The 16,753-nt window shown below is 42.5% G+C and overlaps 1 protein-coding gene across 2 annotated transcripts in view; it reads left to right on the forward strand.

Annotated features, from left to right (window-relative positions):
* SMC6 (structural maintenance of chromosomes 6) overlaps window positions 1–16,753 on the forward strand; it is a 602,788-nt gene that overhangs the window by 346,642 nt on the left and 239,393 nt on the right. For both annotated transcript variants that reach the window (XM_086926302.1, XM_086926303.1), the window contains exon 20: window positions 13,255–13,425. In XM_086926302.1, the coding sequence (XP_086782428.1) occupies window positions 13,255–13,425 (171 nt within the window). The remainder of the gene's footprint in view (window positions 1–13,254; window positions 13,426–16,753) is intronic.

Raw genomic sequence — 16,753 nt, forward strand, 5'->3', positions numbered from 1 at the left:
AAAATATAGAAATAATAAAAATGAATGATAACTCAGATTCTTAATGGTATTGAGAATAATGTATCATAACTGCTGTGGAAATAGTAATACTGTGTGATAAAACAGTATTGAAAAGGTAGAGAAAAGAGGGGAGTTCCTTCAGTGCAATATACAAAGCTATACAGAAAATATATAATATGTAATAACTGTAGACATATCATAAACAATAAAACAGTATGTAATATGATAAGAAGCTCTATAAGGAAAGAACAGAGGAAACTTAGAGCGCAGGAATGTTATGGCGGTTTTTGTACTTCAGAAGTATTTAGACCTTGATAGCAGATAAGTTACTGAAATCCACAATACATCTCTCTTTATAGCAAAGGACATTGGGCAAACAAAATTAGTGCCCAGTCTATGATTGAAACATATATCGTACCACCGCGATTGAAAGGTGACATCATGAGCATGTTTGTAATTGGATGCTTTTAGGTGGAAATCTTCAATTATTAATAAGTAAATCAATTTTTGGGCTTGAGCTGATGTACATCATTTTGTGGCAATATTAACTAGAAAAATATTAGAGACTAAAGGAGTTTATTGACTTTAAAAACTTTGTTAATTTGACATCATACCAGTGTCCAGAATCGATTAATAGGAGGGCATTCGAATCGCATGTGTTTCAAATTTGCATTAGCGTAATTATAGGTCCAACAGGATAAATCCATATCCTTGGAAAAACTGTTCAAATTTACAGGAGTAATAAATAAACAATGAAAAATAAAGTCAAGAGTATCTAAAGAATTTGGGGCCCTAATGGATTTGTGAATTTCATACCAAATATTTTCCCACAAACTAATAGGTCAACATTTCGATAAATCCAGTTCTCATGGTAGTTCAATCTTGGATTTGGGTCTGTCTGTCGCGGAGTGAAGGAGTTTATAAAAAAGACTAGACTTGAGGATTTGGCGATAATAATGAAAGTCATTTAGGCAAGGTGCAAGTATGATAAGTTGGCTGCAACAACGTAGACATTAGATTTGTTAAAGATAAGTAGAGAAGGCCATATTGTTTCAGAGAGAAAGAAGGTGTAAGGAGAATTTATCTTGAAGTTGAGAAAAGGATCTTGTAATTTTCAAAGATATGAGATACTAAATGGATGCCTTTGTTTCTTCACTTTTTCCATAATCTAGGACGATTGTTAATTTGGATGTTACGATTATGCTAACGAGATTGTTCTGAAAAATTAATAGCAGAGTCAGGAGCAGACGGAAAGAGAGGAGATAAAATATGATATAAGCGATAAAAAGAGTATGTAATTGGGAGACTTTTGTTTTAAATGATGATAATTATGTGAAATCAAATGGCCCGGAAGCGGGCACTGTTGAAGTGAAGACTGGGCACTGTGTCTATGAAGCCCTGTGTACGAAGAGCTCAGCGCGGTGGCGCTATCTTGCAAGGCGCCAAAACCACACCCAGATGAGAATATTTTGAGATGCGCTTTCACTGGTTGATGCCTCCATGTTCAGAGCATCGCAAGCTCTGCCCTACATGTTCTTTCTAATCCCTCAGCATTTGAAGCTTCTGCAAAAGGTGCAACTTTATTGCACCAGTGATTCATATCACCCCCTATTGAACGAGTAGGGTTAGGTATGTCGATGTTAAAACTCTGTATTTAGTGCCCTCTTGCCCTCCTACTCAGTGTAGATCTTCTGTAGCTGGATAGAAGGGTCATCCACCCTATTCCTGGTCGAAACCCGCTAACAGGTTGGTCTGTGTGGATCACTGGGCCAGATTCATTTCTTGCTGCGAGTCCACAGACTTTAAATCCTTTGAGGTTTGCCTTTCAGATGTTGTTCGCTTTCTTTTGCTTGATGATCAGGTGTTCATGGACTTTCCTGGAAATAAGAAAGGCAAAGTTTATGACCTAGTGTAGCATTCTGTGTTGAATTGCATTAAAATCCGTTGCAGACTGACCAAGAAATGCTCGGTTTGTTATTCGTGTGCTTTCCACAAAGGCCACGTTAACCCCTACTACTCTTACCAGAAACGCCATTTGTGGTCATTATTGCCTTTTCTTCTGTGCATACCTTTACCAGTGGGGTAAGTTGAAGGTGCTGGGTACTCACGGGGGTCTCTTATTAATGATTAGCCAATTGCACAATTCTACAAGGGCCTGAATTCTATTATACCAGTACGATACATTGGTATTCAGATTGTAGTGGACTAAAGCAGGGGTATGTTTTAGCATCCCTTCATTTCTCGAGCTTTATATATCCCCATAACAACTCAGAGGGTAGATTGCTAAAGCATTGTGAACAGAACTGGGTCTATGGTTTTAAAAGTTACTTCTTATGTGCAGTCTTTGCTTTTCTTCCAAAACCTGCACTTGCGAGACTCTGTGTTCGTTGGTGAGTTTGCTTAACGAAAGTGCGGCGTGATGGCCCTGTTTGAGATAAGATATATAGAATCCAGTTATTACATATTGCTCAGGAGTTCGAAGCCTGCTAGGATTTTGTTTTTTCTTCTCTGATTGTGAGATAAGAAACATTTATTGGAAGCAGTGCACTCATGAAATTGACCCCAAATGACTTGTACACAGCAAGGAAACGACTGTTGGGGAAAATGGAGTGCACTTTGGGTACTGCCAGCTGTTTACTTTTTGACCCAGATTCTGAATACACGTACGTTTTACTTAGATTAGTGTTAGGACTTTCTGTTTTATGCTCCCAGAGGAAGCAGATCAACCAGCACACATATACTCTTGGATGTAGTGGTGGAATCGCTAGAGAAAAATTATTGGCTCATGTTGAAGTATTTGACATTTTCAAGACTTTCTGAAGTGTTTGAAATTTGGAACTGTTTATGTCCACTGTCTCATGAAAATATTCAATTTTTTAAGCTGCTATGACATTTGTTTGTGAAGTAAGAACCCCACACATTCCTATGCTGTACTTTCGAATTTTTACTAGGGGGTTGGGCGGGATGTTTAAATTATTGGTTCGTTTTAAGCCAACATTCCCTGGTCTGCGCGAAATTGCGGAGGATCTATCAGGGCTCCCACTGTCACCATTTTGTTGTGACAAGCTAAGATGCATCTTATTACAGCACCATGCTGTTGGTGGACTAGAAGGTTTCACGCACCAGACATGCATGCCCATATAATAAGGAGCGTAGCGCAGGCATGTACCCCACTATGGTCTGACTTTAGTTAAGGGTCTACTAAGTGCACGCTGCTTTTTATTTTAATGATATGCAAATAGTGGTTCTGTCGGATTGTACTCAATCTCTTTGATTAAACAGTTACTTGGCTCAGTATTTTCTCATATATACTTTTTCATGAAAAACATAGAAATACTTTAAAGGAAAAATGCACACACCAAACGTTTTTTTCTGTACGCAAAGTTGTAATTATTCAATCACTTTGCAAAGTTTTTTTTCATTTTAAATATTAAAAGATCGGTTGTCCATACACATGGAAAATATAATGACAATAAATAAGTGCTGCAGTGAATAAACGTGATCTGTGACTAATGGTGACTGTTATAGTGATACAGTTTCGTGAAAATGCAATTAGATACACTGGTCCAACAATAACTTCAATTTCCTCAAACAGTATTGTAAATCATATTTTTCTATGGAGATGTAGTGAGGACCAATTGGTGAACGGGAGAGAGATACAGACGTCTGCTGTCATGCTCCTCAAGTGATCGCGGTTGCGGCACTTCAAACCCGAATTTGTCACCGGACGGTGATAAATTCTTTTACGAAGATACCACGCTTCGATATAAGAGAGAACAATCATCCCACGGAGGTTATGAATAAGACACCTCAGTCTCCTTCTATAAGGTTGTCCCCCCTTTTGTCCTGATGAAGACCCGAAACGGTTGCTAATAAACGGGCACCATACCGCTGGGTCGAAACGTCAACGCTAATCCACCAATTGGTCCTCACTACATCTCAACAGAAAAATATGATTTACAATACTGTTTGAGGAAATTGAACTTATTGTTGGACCAGTGTATCTAATTGCATTTTCACGAAACTGTATCACTATAACAGTCACCATTAGTCACAGATCACGTTTATTCACTGCAGCACTTATTTATTGTCATTATATTTTCAATGTGTATGGACAACCGATCTTTTAATATTTAAAATGAAAAAAACTTTGCAAAGTGATTGAATAATTACAAATTTGCGTACAGAAAAAAACGTTTGGTGTGTGCATTTTTCCTTTAAAGTATTTCTATGTTTTTCATGAAAAAGTATATATGAGAAAATACTGAGCCAAGTAACTGTTTAATCAAAGAGATTGAGTACAATCCAACAGAACCACTATTTGCATATCACGTAATACCCAGGTTCTGAGTGTCACTGGGTTACCCCATTATAATTAATGGCTTTTTATTTTAAGTCTGTATGCTTTATTGCTGAATTTTATTCTTTTTGTGAAGAAACTGCCTGCATGTTGCACAGTATCTCTGAGAGAGGCTTCTAACCACAGATTCCTTACCTTAGAATATTCCCCAGGTGTCAGACTGGAAAATCTTGAACAGTACTTCTGCGGGCCGGTAGGTGGAGTAATTCAGCTCTGCGTCAGAAGTGATGTTTTGGTGGCAATGTAGGCATCAGCCCAGTGCCCTTACACCAGTTTCTCTCAAACTTGGTGTCAACAGTGCCGACCCAGAGAGATACGTTGGTCTCTTGTTGACCAACCATTTAAAAAAAAAATTTGGCAACAATTTTCAACTTTCCTCCCAGTTTGCATAGGGCATTATGTCCCCTGCTAAACCCTCAAGATTTAAACCTCATGGGTATTGCCGATGCAACCACCATCTGGTTTGTCTGGTGTATTTGGTCGGGGTGTGACCCAAAGGCCTGCTCTGAGTGCAAGTCCTTGCACCTGAATGCGATTCTGAAATGGACGATGAAGCTCTTAACAGCGCGGCAGAATGCTTTGCACCCCTCAGTGTCCTGTTTTCATTCCTGTGTACAATCGTGTGGCAGTTCCAGGAACCGTTCCTGCGGACCGTCGTATTACTGCTCCAAGACCTCTTTGTTGAAGTCAATTAAATCAAAACACTTTTCGACTTCTTGACATTGTGCTTCCAGGCCCCACTCCAGTTCTCAACTTGCGGAACCTCACCCGGGCCCACTCCGTGCTACCCCAAGATTCTCTGAACCAGAAGAGTGATGCCCTCTCAATTTAAACAATTTTATGATGCCATGCCCACCTTCTTTGGACCATCGAATCCCTCTGGGGAGCCTTCGGGCCCCTTGGAGCCAAGAGGCGCCCACACTTACTGTCAGCTGGTTCTCCCTCGATGCCAGCCTGGTCCTCTGGATATGCCTTTCCGATTCGGACTTACACCAGCATGGGTGCTTCCACCCACCACGACCACGTTCCTCCCGGCATCACCAGTGCTGCTCGACGACAAGCCCATTATCATCTCTGGCACCTCTCGACATCGCTGCCAGTGATGAGGAGCAAGAGGAGGTGTGGGATCCCCCGGAGGATCTGGATAATAGTAATGAGGAGCTGGGCGATGTCAGTGGCATGGATACATCCCCAGATTTAGGCATGGATTCCTCTCTGGGCCGGGTTCCAGAGGAAGGCGTGTCCTTTGCTACTGTAATGTGCAGAGCAGCGGAAGTCCTCTTTCTCCTGCTGCCAGTTGTTGAGGTCATGACAAATGTCTTGACAGAGGTACTTCAACCTGGAGTGGGTTCATCTGAATCCATGCTCCCCTTCAATGAAACCTTAACCTATGTACTTCTGGCTGCCTGAGCTAAATCTTGCACAGGAACTCCTGTGCACCTTATGATTGCCCATTGACATCGTCCTGCCCTCGGAAACCCAGCCTCCCTTTCCCAGCACCCCTCCCCTGAGAGTCTGTGGTTGAAGGCCTCAACAGCAAAGTTCCACCCAAGTGCGTTCACTACCACTCCACTGGATAAGGAACCCTTTGCATTAAGATCCATTGTACCCTAACCAAGAAATACTCTATTTGGTATTTCTTGGCCACCAGGTATGGAATACGAGAATATGGACACCTTTAGGAAGTGCATTTTATCTTCACCAGCCGTGCCCGCTGTCAATGAACACCATATGACTCGGGTCGACATTCTCATGCATTGTGGGATTCTGCTGTTTGGATTGGACACCATGGACTTTTTGGGTAGAGCCATGACTTCTATGGTGGTGCTGTTTTGTCATACCTGGTTAAGATCCAGTGGGTTTTTGGGGGAATGTACAACCTTAATTGATTGACATACCCTTCAGTGGCTCCTACCTATATGGTGATAATGTAGATACTGTGCTAGAGTGATTTTGCGAGAGCGGCATCACTGCCAGATTCCTAGAGATTTCCGTCTTTACCCGTCCATAACAGCAGTCCTTATACTCCTACCGCGGATGTGGAAGGGAAAACTTTGGGCGGCCGCAGTATCAGCCAGACCCAGTCCAGCAGCCTGCCCAGCCCTTTTGAGAACCGGCCACGGAGCCAAGAAAAGATGCTAGAATGGCTGACCGAGGACTATCTCTTCTTGCTTCGTCAGGAAAAGTGCTCTCTTTTGGCAATAAAAAAGAGAAATTATCTCACGTTCTGTCTGCACTGGTTCCTGGAGACTGGATGGTAGCACTGGATGTGCAGGACGCATATTTCCACATCCCCATCCTGCCAGTCCACAGGCATAACCTGCGGTTTACAGTGGGTCACAAACATTTTCAGTTTGCTGTGCTCCTCCTTTACCTCACCAGCACCCTCAAGTGTTCACAAAAGTGATGTCTGTGGTTGCAGCCCATATGCGTATGTTAGGGGTGCCAGTCTTCCCCCTACCTCAACAACTCGCTGCTGAAGATGGGCTTGCCCCATGCATATAACTCCCTCCTCCAGACTACAGCAGACCATCTGCATTCGCTGGGGTTCATTATAAACACGCTGAAAAAAACACCCGACTACTTCTTGTATGTCTCGTTTCATTCGAGCCATTCTGGACAATGTGCAATTCCGCACCTATCCACAGGAGTGGCGAGTCCAGGATTTTCAGGCTAAGATTTCGATGCTTCAGCCTCTGTCTTGGATTTCATTGCTAGAATATGCCGCCTCTGCAGTGGGACCTCAATTCCTAGTGGGCACAGTATCCGAGTAATCTCACTGACCTGGTCCAGATATCGGAAGTAACTGCAAACGATCTGCAGTTGTGTCTGGTGAACTGCGATTGGGTTAGCGGCAGAACCCTCACCCTTCCCCACCCCAAATTCACAGTAGTGACAGATGCGTCACTCCTGGGTTGGGGTGGCCATCTAGGAGAGGTGGAGATCAGAAGACTGGTCGCCGGCGGAGTCCAGCTCCTCATCAATCGTCAGGAGCTGTGGGCAAATCACTTGACATTGAAGGCCTTCCTTCTGTCTATCAAAAGGAGGCTGGTTCAGGTGTTCAAGAACAAACCCACCGCTATGTGGTATTGCAGAATTCTGATAGACTTCCAGCCACAGATTCCTTACTGCTAAATTACCACAGACTGAATCTTGAATTTCTTTCTTGAGCAGTACACCTGCGCTAGTTGCTGGCTTTGTTCTGCTACGCATGGAGTCATTGGCATAGTCTGCACCGGAAGTGACGTTTGCGGTGCCTATGTAGGCACCACCCATGCCTGCTGACATCTGTTATTTTCTTTCTGTGCCATTCAGCACAGATCCAGGTAGAGCTGCCCCTTAGTTACTTTTTGACTGAGCTTCTGTTAAAGTGTTTTGAGGTTGTATCTAGTGTGGCAGGTATGTCATCAAGAAAGGCCCCCTTCAAGCCCTACGGCGCCAATCACCGACATGTCGGTGATGAACCTGCATCTTGTTTGCCTCTGGTGCATCGAACAGGAACTTAACCCGAACGCCTGCCCTGACTGCCGCGCCATGAACACGAAAGTCTTGAGGGAGCACTCACTCAAGCTCCTAGCGGCTCGAAGTGTGACACAGTGACGGTGGAGATTCCTGTTGAGAGGAAGGGAGCAATTGCGGAGACACTCAGTCATCAAGCCACTTGTGTGAGTCCCGCTCCCACAGAAAGAAAAAGAGTTGAAGCGTGCTTCGACTTTACCTCGTCCCTTGCCCGAACTGGACTTTTTACACAAAAGATATACATTGCACATCTGTCAAAAAGGTTACATTAGTATTTACATGGCTAGTCACAAAAGAAACTGATGTCAGCGTACCAGGTTGGCACCTATATAGGCACTATGACATCACTTCAGACTCAATGATGCAGAAACCAAGCTGATCGGCACCACCTTCTGGCACTTGGAGGTATTGCTCAAGATTTTCCCAATCCAGTCTGATGCTTGGGGGTTATTCTAAGGTGAGGAATCTGCGGTTAGGTAGAGTCTCTATTAGAAAAAGCGTTGCTGAAGGTAAGTAACTTGTTCTTTTAGTCTGTATGCTTTTCTGTTAAACTTTTACAGTTCGGGAGATGGTTAAATTGTTGGTGATTTTTGAGCAGACGTTCCCTATTCTGCACTCAGTTGTGGAGGGTCTATCAGGGCTTCCACTGCTGTCATTTTTCCTGATCCAAACTGGAGGCGCATTTTTAGAAGACCACAATCTAATTTGCTAGGGGCTTGTCACATGGCCATATTACATGGCCATATAATGAAGGGCGTTGCACGGATACTATACTGACTTAAAACCAGAGAATTTGACTTCTGCACTGAATACATAGCTGGTAACTGTGGTATATGGTCCTGTATTACCGTTTAGAGGTCTGATTAACATCATGAATCACAAGGCTAAATGCCGACTGGTATATAAATGTCACCAGATCCCCAAGATGTCAACATACAAACATGGTACATGTTAGAATTGTGCATTTTTCAGGTCTTGCGCCTAGCGTTGCACTGCGCAGCAGTGCTCGCTTAGCGCGAGACATTTAGTGAGTGAAAAACTGGGATGTGAGGCTGCCCTAGGAATGGCACACGCACGAGCATGTGCCTTTCCTTCTGTGGCACGTTATTGGCCTTTGCGTGCGTGGTTTTTTTAAAGCCAGCACCCAATAGGCCAAAGGCTGGTGCGTTGCTCTGCCCACGGCCTATTGGTGTCTATTAGGCGCACCAAGAGCGTAATAGACACCAATAGGCCATGGCTCACAGTGCCGCGCGCGCGCCCCACTCAAGGGCTTCTTCATCAGTAGTTTCTATTTTAATTTAAGGATGGGCTGCGCAACCTTTCCTCTATGGTGTGTGCCAAATTGAAGAGGTTCTGGAATTTTGTTTCTTCATTCTTTAGGATAACCACTCTTTTTTTGGCGTGGTAAATGGTGCAACGTTACATTGAGTTTGACTGGTTTATGTTTCCCAAAGAGAAACTTGGGCAGAGGTAAAGTCTTCTGGCTCACTATGTCGCGGGACGGCCAGGGAAGCCTCCCCCCGCCTAGGCGTGCGGGGCGGTGACGTCACACTCCCCTCAGCAGCCTCCACAGCAAGCTGCTGATGTTTGAAGGGAGAGCTGAACTGTCAGAGTTGCTTGTATCATCCGGGACTCAAGCGTCTTTATTGCACTCCTATGACCGAAATAAGCTCTGCAGAACCCAGGGACCAGTACCGGAGTCAGCGACTCAAAAGGCCAGACTTGGGTAAGCGCAGATAGAGTATTGTGCCCCTGTTGCAGTTTTGCCCTGGCTGCAGACAGCGTTGGGTTAGAAGGGGCATGTGAAGCTGTCGATACCATGCAAGGTCCGAAAGTGCCAAAAACTTTGAAAAGAGCACTCCTTTGTTAAAAAGCTCTGCAATTAGGTGGAACGGATGCTCTGCAGTGTTTGCGCGCTGTAGGAGATAAAGACACAGGTGTGCAGCATTAGCCCCGGTAATCCCACCGGATCAGAGAGTCGCGAATATCCCGGGGTCAAGGTTCAGGGTAGGAAACGGGTAGGTCGCACACTTGAACGCAAGGTTAGCGTCAGTGCCCCCCCTCTTCGCTGGTGGTGATGTGAACTCCACCCAGACCATTCCGTCTGTTTACTTTGTACTGGGAGAATCGGGTTGAAAAGGAATGGAGTGCATGGAACAGCAGCAGCAGGACAACTAAACCTGTTCCAATGTAGAATGCGCAGTCGATGAGCATCAGGAGTTAGAAAATCATTTTATTTTTCCAGAGTGAAAATGAGTTGGAGTAGAACAATTATTTTGACATGTGTTGGAACGCCCGTTCTTCTTGGGGTGAGATTCCATAAAAAGTTCCAGAAGGATAAGCCAAACTTTGGAGTCTCTCTGAAGAACAGACTCCCGCCCCGGCCCCCCCATTTTAAATAGACTGTCCAGATTGAGAGTCACGCGGTCGGAGTTTAGTGATCTGGCTGGAAATCTGACCTTTTAACCAGTGCTTTAAATGGAAATACAAAAAGTGCTGGAAGAGAGTGCCTATTTGCTCCTGAAAACTGCTGGTACTCTTCCATGAAATGTATTGCAGCAGAGCTAAAAGCAAGGTACTCTCGCTTTCACTTTAAAGAAGTGCAGGTCCTCAGTACGGACAGCACTTCCGATTCACAGCACTAATGTTAACTAACTTGCCTGGACGCATTGGTTTTTATGGAACTTCCACTCTCGCACGCACCTCTGAGTTGTAATGCTGCCTGAGCACCCTCCATGCTTGCGATGCACTTTTTTAAAAATGTTCTAGCCCAGAGCAGAGAAGGAACGAGAAGTCTTCCCGGAAAACACTTTCGTGTCATCCCATTTTAAAACATGCATGCACACCCCACTTCGCGCCCGGGAAGTTTGGACAGAGCCTCGCCCCTTTTTAATGTTTCAAACAATTCACTTTTCTGCAACAGCAAATCACACCTATAACCACTGTATCGCTTCCTCAGATGGCTCCCAGGTCCGTATAGGCTGAGCGGGTGTGTGCCACTGTATACCAGGGTTTCCTTTGTCCAGCCCAGTCAGTCCTGCATGAGCTTTGTGAAAAGTGTGGTTCAACGATTGGTTAGCCCAGTGCTTAGGAGTATAATGTTGGAAGGTGTTCACAGCAACTTGGATTTCTTAGTCAGACGTCGAAAGTTTCACAGTTCCATTTGTGAATAGGGCATCCAATTAAGGTCTTTTGGTAATCTGGGAATTTCAGTGCTAATTTTATAAGGTACTAGCATGACTACAAATCCTACAATATTCAGTAAAAACCTGGAGGATGAGGTACTTGGGCTAGATTTCGAACATATGAGAGCTTTAAATAATGAAAGGTCCATGGGTGTGATATTTCAGGATTTAATGGCAAACATACTTTATTATGAAATTAAACCATGTAGTTTTGCTGAGCCATGCAGGTTTCCATTTCCAGCAAGTAGCACTCGAGGGATCAGCCACTACAGATTTCAAGTAGTCTTTTCTTTTGTGTGAGTTCACCCTGTCCTGTTTTTGTCGTTGCATAGTAGTATCTATGCTCTACTGTTCATGATGGTAACAACAAAAGTACAAAAATGCAAAGACAAGGCATGGGTTGGGTTGGGCGAACTTCTGATATCTACTTTGGGCGATTGAGATCTTTGCAGAGACTTCTCACATCTTAGACACTTATATTTACCTATTCACCAATTTGAAGTATCCATACCGTCTGGAAAAATGACTGTGCCTTTAGAAATAAAAAAAGTACATCTCAGTACCAAAGCATAGCTGCTCCTTACCAACAGTTATCTTATCTTCCTGACGAGGATCAGGAGTCATTCTGTTGACTTCCCACCTTGGCCTTCTATCATCACAGGTCTGCTGGAGATTGTTGGCTAAGAAACCAACCATGGCAATGAGGGTGTGGCAGCATGAGATGAAGAACAGCAAATGTCCCTCTCTTGGAGGCAATGCAGCCAATTTACCCAATACCTAAATATGGTGCACAAAATCGTCAATTTCTATATGTTAAGGGATTACATGGCTCTGGAATGCTTATGTGCACTTTGAGTGATCTTGGTAGACCTGAAATTGTTTTCTATCCAGACTGTATGAACAAAGCAGACATTCTGTGAGTAAAAAACATGGTTTTTTCCACCAATGGGCTTGTGTAAAAGGAAGCCTTTCTGCTGGCTAAGAGTTTACTGACCCATTATATATGGTCAAAATAACAAGTAACATGGAATTTTAATAAAGGCACTGCAGTACCAAACCAAGGGGACAAATGCTCATAGCATAATGATAAAATCACATGTACTCTCCATGAGCTAAAATTGACGATTAACCTATGGTTCACCACCTAGTACCCCTTCTCTTGCTTTCCTGACAAACTAGGTTGACTTGCTCTGGGTCTTTTGTAAAGAAGTAATAGGCTTGCTCCCATTTCAACAGCACCATGAGGGATCTTAATGTATTGTGTGCTTCTCTCTGCTTAAGGAAAACAACAAAATCCCCATATAAAGAAATCAAGCATTTGCAATGCAATAGGTCCCGCATTATTAAAGTTTGAGCTATTGGGATTGCTAATAATAATGCAACACCAATAGCTCAAACATTCAGTAATGCAAGACCTATTGCATTACAAATGTTTGTTTTATATAACATATCAATTTTGTTGTAGATAGCTGGAGAAGTTTATTTTTTTCTCAAACTTGGTGAGTGTAACACTGGACTATACTTTTTTGCGATCTGAATTAAAAAGAAAATATAGTTATTTAAGAATGTAGAATGTTTGAAAAAGAAACACCTCATATAGCCCCTTAGTGTGAACAGAGTAAAATGAAAATTGAGGGTCAGTACAAAAATATGACTGGAATACATATAATAAAAGGCGTACGTCTTTTTACATGAAATTCATAAGTGATGTTTTTCTCCCGCATGAAACCTATTTTTCACCCAAATTATTTTACTCCGGGACTCATAAGCGAATGCTTTAATAAAGTGATCTTCTCTTCTTCCATTGCATGACAAAATAATTATTTGCTTGTGAATAACATTTGCAGAACATCTGATAAATTTGTAAACTGTTCTTCTATCATGAAACGTATTAATTTATTTTCTATATGATCGTTTTTATTTATATCAATGTGTTAAAACTAGCTAAATAATACTGTCATATAACACACTGCATAGTTTGAATTTTCTTGCTGTATTACCCCTGTTGCATTATTTGGTCCTCTGCTGCTGCATAATTCTAGTGGCTCTGGGTCCACAGAATGACATCCCAGCATGCAGCCATTAAACTTGGCATCTCACTGTGCAGTCATCAAGCTTTGGCGCTAATATTGAGATAACTAGCCTAGCCAAAGCAACAACTTACATTTCTCAAATTTTAAATGTCGACAGGAGGAAGAAGCACAAGATAACAAGAACAAGATGGAATGTGTTAGGGCTGAAATGGAGCGGGCAAATGAAAAAATGCAGGGCTTGAAACGCTCTCTAGCAGAGTCTGAGCAAAAATACGAAGACATTAAAGGTAAAATCAACTTAGTAAACGAAGAAGCGGATCCAGTGAAGGTAAGCAACATATCACTTTGTCAAAATGATGCAGTGGTTAGTCTTGAGCAGTGTGTATAGGCAATTTGTTTGTCTTCTCCATGTCACACTATTGAATATTGTACATAGAACGTATGTGCTGCCTGCACAGGCAAGGAATTTACAAAGCCTCCATCAGTTTTCCTGCAGTATCCTTAGTCCAAGAGTCTTATAAACATTTTTTTTCGAGTAAATATTCCAAGAAAAGAACCCTTCTTTGAGTTTAACATCTTACTCATTATTACTCCTGGATTCTGGAGAGAAATCTGCAATCTCATGACTTTACTGTTATTGAAACGGTCAGTTTTTAAATGGACTGCAAGGACATTTAAAGAAACGTGTAAATATGGTAAGTAATCAGACAAACGTTTTCAGCTATCATTTTTAATTAATTGGAATTTTAAAGCGGTGGGTAGCTACGTGATGAATTGTTTTTTATTCCAATACTAAACATTTGGGCGCACAAACATCAGTACTGTTAGTACCAGCCAAGGACACATTAATAGTCCGCCATCAATAATGTAGTATGATTGTATCTCATTCTCTAAAAAAATATCCAAAAGTAGTTTTGCAATTGTGCTCTACATGCTATGTGTAGCTTATTGATTTTAGCTTTGGGCACTGCAGATAAAAAAGAAAATCGTATTTCTGGCGAATGTGGCTGAATGAGATGGGGAAGCATGTTACCCTCTGAGTTTGCAGGTCACTGGCACCCAGCCGTGGCTCCTTTTTGAGGATACGCTGCAGCTGTACATTGATTTGCATGTGGTTGCTTCCCATGTGGTCACCTGTACACGCGTCAGCCAATTGCACTTGCCCAATCAAAGGGACTGGGTGCTGTTAGGTCTGTGCACACTAGAGTCATTCTGTGTTCACTTGTACTGAGCTCCATAAAGTGCACTCGCCCAGGCAGACATGCTATTCCCACTTAACTCTGCTGAGCTGCAAACAGTGGTGGTGTAGAAAGCTCGGTCACTGTCTGACCTCAGGAAGGAGCAGGCCAACCCCATATGCAGTGGTGTTGCATGCACCCGCATACCCACTCACCCCAACTGGACTACAGGCAGCAACATGCTCCTTCTTGATCTGGGTGCAGTGGCTCTCCCATCAGATGCTGAGCTCTAGTCAGCAAATACGCTTCACTGTTCGTCGTGGTGCTGTTGAGGCAACAGCTGGGAGTAGAGAAGTCACTTTGGGCATAATGACCTGACCATTTGGTTTTGATAGCAGAACGGTCAGGTTTTAAAGTGGTCACATAAAAATAAACTGCAACAGCAATAAAGCGATCAACAGGTTGCTTTATTTAAGCACAGCAACTGGTAATCCCTCAGGGCCATGTTCCAAGTCGTAATTTTTTGCCCACTGTGCCCTTCTAGACAGACTAATCATATGCAAATCATTCTTGGTCCTTCTCCAACAGTAAAAATCAAGCCCAAACTGCCATGCCAGATCCACTTCACAAGGGAACACAAGAACTCCTACACCTTTTTTGGCCTACTTTAGGATTCATCGGTGAGGGATAGCTAGGGTCCTATGGCACAGTTAGCAAGGGACTCCTGTCTGGGCATACCCATTTCACTAAGAACATTTACTGTAACTAGAGTACGATGAAAGGAACGCTTGAATTAATGTCAGCAATTTCCAATAGTCAGAAGGTGGGGATTTAGAGGGAACGGAGTAAGTGAAAGTCGGGACGCTAAAGGGGGAGCAGTTGGGGTAAAAAAAAAGATGCCAGTTGATGGGAATAAACAGACCACAGTAGGGATCAGACGAAGACAGAGGGCTTTTATAAAAAGGAGGGTCTATTAATAAAAGTAATCGGAAAGAAGGTCATATTCCAAGGAAGGGTGTGAGTGATTAGGGCTATTCTCTAACGTTCCCAACTTTTTTTCTTGATATTTGTTAAACAGGGTTCTAGCTTCTTAGTGGTCACATTCTCTCTTCCTCATCTCTTGCCGTATACCTCTCTCTGGTTGACTCTTGGTCTCCCTCTCTTCTGCTTGCTCTTGTTCTCCCTCTTTCTCTCTTTATCCCTCTGCTTATCCCTGCATCCCCCTCTCTCTTCCTTTCATCATCCATGCTGTAAGAAATTGGGTTATTAATTTGGTGGGGGCGAGTCCCAATCAATGAAAACAGTCCTTGTCAGGGTGAATCACAAAAAGCAACTAAATAAACCTGTGCTTATCTTAGCTGCAATGTGTTTAGTATTTGTATGAGGCTGGCTTAGTAAATGGCAGAATATATTAGTAGTTGGTTCTGTCGAGCAAGGTAGAATTTCTTTAATACCTACATTTGTCCTGATCACTAGCAAAAACCAATCTCGGATATATAGTTCCTATTATATACCATACAAACACAAAAACACTGAGACTGACAGTGAATTAAAAAAATTGAACGATATATTATTAGTCCTATATCGAATAACACACTATATATACAAAAAAAGGACTAAACAATTCAATACCATATATCTTTACATACATAGATATGTGCAGTGTAATCCACAAATACCGACATTTAACATTTACATTACAGATTGAGAAGGAAAGAAAAATGTATTCGTTAAGCATCTGAAGTAACATATAGCTTTATCATTGAGCACCAATATGTGAAGTGCTAATGCGGAATGTCTGTTCAGTACGTCGACATTTGGGGACACATACATGTATATAACAGGGACTATATATACTTGGTTGGTTTTTCCTAGTGATCAAGGCAAATATAAGTATTAAAGAAATCCTACCTTGGTCGACTGAACCAACCACTAATACATACTGTCATAGTCTACCAGGTTCTGTGAAATACTCGGTCACCCCATTAATCTTTAATGGGCTTATTTTATGGTGTGCACTTACTGAAGTGAGGTACCTTGCACTAATCCAGGAAACCCTTATGGTGATTTTAGTGGTATTAGACAAGCATAGAAAGATCTCAAAGTGGTAGTTTTGGAGAGCATCCTTCAGGCTTAGCCAGGAATGTTAAGCAGCGTGTTTTACCAGTTCTAATTATATAGTGTATGTTAAACGAACAAGAACCACACAATGTTTATATAAAACTGTTTATTTATTACACAACACTCACTAACCTCATAACAGCTATGGAACGTCCAGCTCCAGTGCTGGACGTTCCATTACAGCTATGAGGTTCGAACGTTCAATGGCCGACGGCAGCACTCCTGAGGTAGTGGTGCCGTCGGCCGCCGAACGTTCGAAGCACTTAAGAGGCTAATACATTAGTATATCTCCTACCCGGATATATAAACACAAATACACAACAATACTTCAATTGTAAAAAAGTAAGTAAGCACAAA

This window comes from Lissotriton vulgaris, chromosome 6 (assembly GCF_964263255.1).
Source record: "Lissotriton vulgaris chromosome 6, aLisVul1.2, whole genome shotgun sequence".
Classification (NCBI taxonomy): Eukaryota; Metazoa; Chordata; class Amphibia; order Caudata; family Salamandridae; genus Lissotriton; species Lissotriton vulgaris.